This window comes from Dipteris shenzhenensis, chromosome 4 (assembly GCF_047967505.1).
Source record: "Dipteris shenzhenensis isolate YYH24624 ecotype China chromosome 4, Dip_SZ_1.0, whole genome shotgun sequence".
Taxonomy (NCBI): Eukaryota; Viridiplantae; Streptophyta; class Polypodiopsida; order Gleicheniales; family Dipteridaceae; genus Dipteris; species Dipteris shenzhenensis.
This window is the reverse complement of record NC_141599.1, coordinates 19151035-19158116: the sequence shown is the minus strand read 5'-3', so window position 1 is coordinate 19158116 and position 7082 is coordinate 19151035. Positions and strand designations below refer to the sequence as shown.

General features: G+C 42.5%; 1 protein-coding gene across 2 annotated transcripts; it reads right to left on the bottom strand.

The window, feature by feature from the left end:
• Window positions 1–1254: 1254 nt before the first annotated feature.
• On the bottom strand, window positions 1255–4365 carry LOC147902557 (2-Cys peroxiredoxin BAS1, chloroplastic-like). 2 transcript variants are annotated; one of them, XM_087373601.1, is made up of 8 exons: window positions 4043–4365; window positions 3541–3615; window positions 3293–3374; window positions 3099–3178; window positions 2432–2557; window positions 2212–2325; window positions 1954–2097; window positions 1255–1332 (listed from the first exon to the last, which is right to left on the bottom strand). In XM_087373601.1, the coding sequence occupies exons 1-7, from the start codon at window positions 4280–4282 to the stop codon at window positions 1981–1983; spliced, it is 834 nt and encodes a 277-aa protein (XP_087229727.1). In that variant the 5' UTR covers window positions 4283–4365; the 3' UTR covers window positions 1255–1332; window positions 1954–1980. The 2 variants fall into 2 exon arrangements, with proteins under 2 accessions (XP_087229727.1, XP_087229726.1); XM_087373600.1 differs by lacking the exon at window positions 1255–1332 and having other exon boundaries at window positions 1730–2097; window positions 4043–4364.
• Window positions 4366–7082: the final 2717 nt, after the last annotated feature.

The following is a 7082-nucleotide window of genomic DNA, read 5'->3' as shown; positions in this document are numbered from 1 at the left end:
AATTTTCATTTTTGGGCTGGTTTGATCATATACTAGTTAATTTCTAGATCATAATGGCTTCGACTTTTAATGTGATTATCCTAAACTAGCCACGTGATTGAAACATGATGCAATAGATCACTGAGATGGTTCAATTCAAAGAACAGTCAAGTGATTGTCATAAACCAATGTAGTTGAAAAAAACAAACAGAAGTATATTTCACGACATAATTAATTGATGACCATTCCAGTGGTTGAAAGTGTTGTGTTTCCTAGTAGTTGAATTAGTTTAGTTTAATTATGGGTTGATTTAGGTCATACACATGCATCTATCATCAGCAATATCAATAGAGCATATGATCAGACTGCAAGCACTGATCATTTTCCTTCAGCTTCACAAAGGTTTTTGGCTCCTTATTTGACCATCTCTCAATGTCAAACATCCTCACTACAACATCGAGATCTGCATACTTTACCTCGGCAACACCTCAAGATATCACCAAGAAAAGTTCTAAGATAATCATCACATTAGATGCATTCTTTGACTCCTTTAAATATGAACTAGTGCCCTTCTTTTAATCCATCTTCTTTATAAAATCCTTCATAAAATGACTTCGCTCATCACAATAGAAGAACTTCTTTTGCTTCCTTTTCTTCTTGTTTTCCTTCCCGACCTACTTGTGAACTCAAGAGATCCACTTTACACTCTCAAGTCTTACCACCAAGAAAATAAAAGAGTAGGGAAGGGCCACTGGGAGTCCTTTCCGGGGAGGGAGCTGGGAGGATTTTCGATGACTGATTGGAGACCGAGAGCCAGAATCTGACTAGATTTCGATCGGGAAAGGGCAACAAGTGGTCAGTCCTTCCCGACCATCAAGGTGGACTGGGAGGCAGAATTCATCATTTTCCGATCAGGCTTGGCCAGATTTTGGATAACTGGATGAAATCTCAGCAGACCAATGACCTTGCCGGTGTTGTGGAAGAAGAGACCCCCTCATAAATAGAGGGACTTCGTCATTAATCACTATCCTCTTTATTCCTCCCTTGCCTTTCCACCCCTCACCTCTCTTTTTCCACATTTTTAAATTAGGCCTCAATGTTGTAAATTCTTTCCACGCTAGATTTTCCCTTTTCAATTGACCTTTAATTCCTTGCACGGGCAATGGATCCAGTCTCACGTCAAGAAACTGGCAAAGTATCACCCGTGAGTAACCTAAGGCCAATAGCTCTACTCAAGCTTCTTGCTCCCACTCCTCCCTTCTACACCCACTCCACCCTCAGAATCTCAATACTCTTGTTTTCTCTCCACTTACAATATTCTGCACTTCACAATAGAACTTGACCATAGACCACCTTCACAACCACGATAAATAACTTTCCATTAATCCAGCTAAGAAGAAACCTAGTCACAAGACCTTCTCATTCAGAGCTTCTGAAAGTGAAACAAATCACCTCAAAATTGTATTATTACTTTGCTCGAATGAAAGCAAGTTCACATACAACCTTCTCAATATGACAAACAGTAAAAATACTACTAGCAACATATGAGAGGCTTCCTCCTGTTATAGGCTTGCAAAAATTTCAACATGGGACAGCAATTTGATGTCACACTACATAGATATATATGAGCGACAGAAACATAAGAAAAGAAACGAGTAGTAGTGGATAGCCAAACAGTGCAACATTGGGGAGAGTCACACACACGTGAGAGAGAGAGAGAGAGAGAAGCACAGAATTTTACTCCAAAATATGTGTAGAAACAGAATGCTGACATCAACAGAAGCAGCATATTTGAGTAAAGATTAATGATTCATGAATAGCGTGATTTTAAAAGCTCTCCAAAAATTGTGAACAACTCGCAACCTGAATGAAAGGATCTACAGATGCCAGAATCAAAATTAAAAAAACAAAATTTATTGTCACTCCCCTCACTTCAGTATTCCTAAGATGTATGAGCTTGGCACAAATTATTACCACTGGTCTGTCAACCGTATGCTCCTCTCAAATAGCAGCAAAGTACTCTTTGCTCAGCTTAGTATCGGGCTTCATTGTCTTTTCACCAGGCTTCCATCCTGCTGGACAAACCTCATCTGGGTTGTCTTGTACATATTGTACAGCCTGACCAGAATGCACCAACGTTTAGAAGTTAACCTTGTCATTCTTTAAAAAAACATACAAGAGCATGGCAAGGCAGATCAGATACTGCTTATACAAATTATAGTTGCTATATACCTGTAGAGTCCTCAGAGTCTCATCTACACTCCGCCCAATTGCAAGGTTGTTAATAGTTGCATGCTGGATGATACCTTCCTTGTCAATGATGAAAAGACCTCGAAGAGCAACACCCTAATAGATCCCAGCACTTATTAATCCAGTGAAAAGTTGATTGAAATGAGGTCCGAGGATACATTCTGCAAGTCATGAAAACCCATTGAAAAAGAATGATACTCACTTGGTCAGGAATCAACACATTGTAGGCCTTTGAGATGGTCTTTGTCAAATCAGCCACAAGAGGATATTTGAGATCACCCAAACCACCAGACTTCCTGTCGGTCTGGATCCATGCAAGATGGGAGAACTGTGCATTTGACGTGGACAAACACCAAAGACAAATTGAGCCCATAATATCCTCCTTGATAGGCTACTTATTTGACATGTCCAGTCACTACTTCCCATTTTAATCTGTTCAAGCACAGGTAAAACTCCCACAAGAATATTTTATTCAAAATGTTTGAATTTGCTCTACTCCTCTCCCCAAGCCTCCAGGTAAGAAGATCACAGCTTCTAGAAGGAGTTGCTACAGTTATCCACCCAGTCCTTGTCACTTTCAGCCTGAACTGGAATTACTCCTAACGTAAACAAATATGGAATACATGCTTGCCAAGGTTCCTCCTCCAACAAGAGGCATATCAATGTTAAGAAAGCACAGTAGTGGCCTAACCACCCAAGTGATGTGTCGACTCTTTGTGGAGAATAGTTCCAAACTAATTAAAAAGTAATATTTGAACAATGGAATTTTCATTTGCCTTATCTTATTGTCCCCATTAAATTGTTCGGCAGGCATTCCCATTTAGCACGTGAAGATCGTCCAAAGAAGGCGGCATCACACTTTTACGTACCACACTATCAGTTGAGACTCCAATAACTTCTGTGTTCAACTTCTCGAATTCTCCATGTCGATCACTGAAAGCAGTTATTTCTGTCCATGCAAGCTCAGTGTGGTGAAAGGGTGAACATGAAAGACGCAGGTCATATTGGCGACTGAAAACTGGAATTGGGAAGGAAACGATGCGGTACCAGACGATACGAATACCTGTAGGGCAAACGAACGTGAAGTCCAATGGATAGAAGAACAGGACAACATATTTTTTCCCCTTGTAATCCGATAATTTCACCTGACAACAGATGCCAAACAAAAAATGAGCCCACAACGGAGATCAAAACAACCATGTCAAATGCTCGCGTAGCGTTTTCGATCAAACGACGTCGTCGCCAAGGGCATATCACCTCGCCTTTTGCAAAAAACAAATCTTATAAAAACACTAACAGAAAAAGAGACACCTTGATGAATTCTTGGTCAAAAACAGCTTCTGCCTCAAAGTCAGGCGCAGAATATCCTACCAACGGAAGCTCACCCTGAGAGACAACCGGCAATCCCAATAAGATACAAAGAGGTAATGACGGGCCAAAACAGCGAGACATGAATGCACAATTGCATGTAATGTAGAATAAAGGTTTTACATCGACCACTCCGTTTACTCCAAATGGCGATTTCGCATTGCACTGATCACTGGGCTATCGTTCGAGAGAAACATCTAGATTCGAAAATTTGGAAAACACCGGCGAAGCCACACACACGCATCGTTAGCATCAGTTCTAAAATCGGCTAAAGCCGGCATCCAATGCTCGCCAGCTCGAGTGCCCATGACGATGAGGAGAGAAACTCCAGATCGTTAAGCTACAACATGGAAAAAAAAAACCCCGAAGCTGGGGATTGCAACTTCGAAGGAATGGGTTTTCCTCGACGGGCTGGAGCAAATCTGAGGGAATATATGTCACTTACCGCGGTGATGACGAGGGGGCGGGAAGGGGCGGAGCTGCGGCAGGAGGAGCGGCGGGGGAGGGAGCGGCGGGAGGAGGAGCGAGAAAGGAGGGAGAGGGAGGAGGAACGGAGGCCAAGGTGGAAGCGAGGGATGGAGAGGGAGCAGGAGGAGGAGGAGGAGGAGGGGGAGGAAGAAGGGGAAGGGGAGAGGGAGGAGAAGGAAGGGGAGGAGCAGAGGGAGCGGGAGCAGGCAATCGCCATAGCTGGGAGCTCTGAAGCTCAACTGTTGAGAGACCCAGTGAAGATGAAGAAGAAGAAATACAAAACCCAGTATAATCTTCCCTTTACGATCCTGTTCCACAAGAGGACAACCTTTGCCCACCTCACCCCCCCTTCCCAACCTTATCCCCTTGTTCCTACATAGAGAAGTTTTACCTCCCTAGTGCCTTCGGATTTAGGGAGATTTCACAACGGGACTCCTCACATTGGACCATGGGCCCTACATGTCCGACCGCTAACGCGGAGCTTGGGCATGAACAATTTCACAAACGGGCACCGAACAAACATATATATTTTTCACTATTCTGTAAATGACAAGTGGCCAAGTGGTTATCATGGCACATTCTTTACTCTTGTCCGCCTCCAATTTTTTTTGGGCAGCCTTGGACTGCCGCCCAAGAAAAACCCTCTGCCCAAACTTTATTGGGATGCCACATAAGCATGTCCGCGCCCATTTGTGGAACCATTTGAGGTCGAACAATTGAAATAGCAGCATGCTATTCGCAGATATCATTTTTGCTAGGATGTCCGCGCTCGTTTGTGAATCCTACCTTAGTCAATGTTCACATCACCCCACTCGCCCAGGAAGCGTCAGGCCTCACAGTTCACACCATGGATGGTCATCATTGAAATGAGTGCTGCCCATTTATTTCACCAAAGGTTAATTGGTGGTGAAGAGAATCTTTATGAGCCTCTAATGACAAAACTAAACAAAATTTTCTACCCTCCAAGTCCGAGGCCCCTTCACCTATTGGACCACGTGGGCGGTCAAACGTGCGTCTTGGTTTTGGAAGGCATCCAAGTGAGTGGTGTGAACCCACCCTTAGTTCTTAGAGGTCGGTACTTGTGTTGGCAAAGCCAACACGAAGTGTCTATCCTTAACATTCATGGTAGTTTAAGGGCAAAAAGCTCAAACAAGAGCAACTACTTGTTCAATCAAGCATCATAATAATATTTCCCCATCCTTCTGTGATACAACACCATAAAAATGGTGCCAGAATCCCAGTAATGGATCGAGGTTAGCCATCACCAAGATTTTGGCCTTTGATGCACGTCTGATTCAATGAATCCACAGATACTCCGAATGTTTGCTGCTACTGATGCATCGATTCAGTTGATCAAAATTGGAATTATATACCCTTCTGGAAACGGTATGGTGGAAAGCATTGTGTGGCTCAAAATTGAATTGTTTCTACATCGAAAAACCCTGAAAATACATCAATGCTGCTAGATTCCTCAGAGAGTACATAATTAATGTCATTGCCACAGGCTCTTCAAGTGATCAACTATTCACATAGAAGTTTTACGTTTGCAGACTCAAAATATAATTAAAACATGGAAAGTTTTAAGGATTTTCAAAATTGCCTCAAGTAAAAAACTAATAGATTTGAGATTTTGTAATTTCATTATACATAGTTTGCCAGTTTTCTAAAAACATAGTAGTGAGGATGAAAAGGATTGAATTGTGACGGCAGAGTTTCTTTCTCTCTCTACCCCTCCCAATCTATACACACTAGCATCCCGTGAAGAGATTTTTAAATCCTATATTCACTCACTCCTCCCATTCAACCTATCTCCACCATCACTTCCACCCTTTGTGTTTAGTTGGAATAGCATTTGCCACACTTTTGACACATTTGCTTACAATACATGGCCACTTTGAACAAGCCTCCTTTCCTAGCACCAAAGGTGCTCCACTTCACTCCAATCAATGAATCAAATGGTGCCTAGGGCTCTTGGCTCTATTGGCCACCCCACATAGGTCCCCATGTCATTGCTCACCAAGTGCCATCCAACTTCAAATGCCCGATATGTGTTCTCTTGCAAACTTTACCAAGATAATGAAAGAAGTGAACGTGATGGAGGTATCTTGTCTGTCATAATCAAAAATTTCTATCAAGTGTGATTGAAAAGGCACTCAGCATCCGTGAGGCAGTTCACAAGCTTATTACATAGAAAAGGCATGGAAAAAAAAGAACCTTCTAGATTTATTTCCTGAAGCTCAAATTAGTAGAGATGATAGAGTCAAGGCTTCGAGCTTGCTTGCAAATATTCAAGATGTTTCGAAGGAGACAAGGCATTTCTTTCTTGGCACGAGAGGAACCATGAAGTTCTAGTAGGTTCAAGTAGCAGAAGAGTAGCTGACCAAACATCCGATCTCTTGCTGAAGGATGACCTCTAGGACTGTGCTTAACAACTTGAAGAATGTCAAGGATGGAATATCCTTGAAAATGACATTTGAGACTACTAGTGTTGGATTGCACTTGATGGACACTTGCCTTAGTACAATCTTTTGCGAATACAAGAAGGAGATGAAGAAGCTACAAAGGGAATAGAAGAATATCCTCAAAGAGGGTGTAGAGGCCAAGATAGATCTGGTATGAGATAGAGGAGGCAAAAGTGAAGGCCATGGAAGCACAAGGGCAAGCTGAGAAGGAAAGGTGGAGAAGAGAGATGCAAAGAAATAGGTCAAGTACTTGTAGTAGCAGCAGCTTAAAGACACTATAATGGGGTGAGAACCATGACGTAGAATGCATCGAACATTGAGAAAGACAATCTTATATCTCAACTAAGAAGGGAGACATGTACACACTATGGTAGTGATGCAAGAGTAGTAAGAGAGCTTTAAAGCCAAGAAGGATGCAACTTAGGAAGAGAGCAAGAAGGATGCAGATTGGAGAGAGAAGCCAAAGCTAGAGTGTTGGGAATCCACACACAAGAGAGGAGAGGGATGCTCACAAGATGCTCTACTCTATTGCACCTTTCTTACACTCTCGAGACA

What these genes read in the sequence shown, in the direction of transcription:
- LOC147902557 (XM_087373601.1), bottom strand. Translation starts at nt 4,282, where the DNA reads ATGGCGATTGCCTGCTCCCGCTCCCTCTGCTCCTCCCCTTCCTTCTCC. An exon ending in TTGACCAAGAATTCATCAAG is followed by an intron (nt 3,375 to 3,540) that starts GTGTCTCTTTTT and finishes ATCTGTTGTCAG; the next exon opens with GTGAAATTATCGGATTACAA. An exon ending in AGACTCTGAGGACTCTACAG is followed by an intron (nt 2,098 to 2,211) that starts GTATATAGCAAC and finishes CATTCTGGTCAG; the next exon opens with GCTGTACAATATGTACAAGA.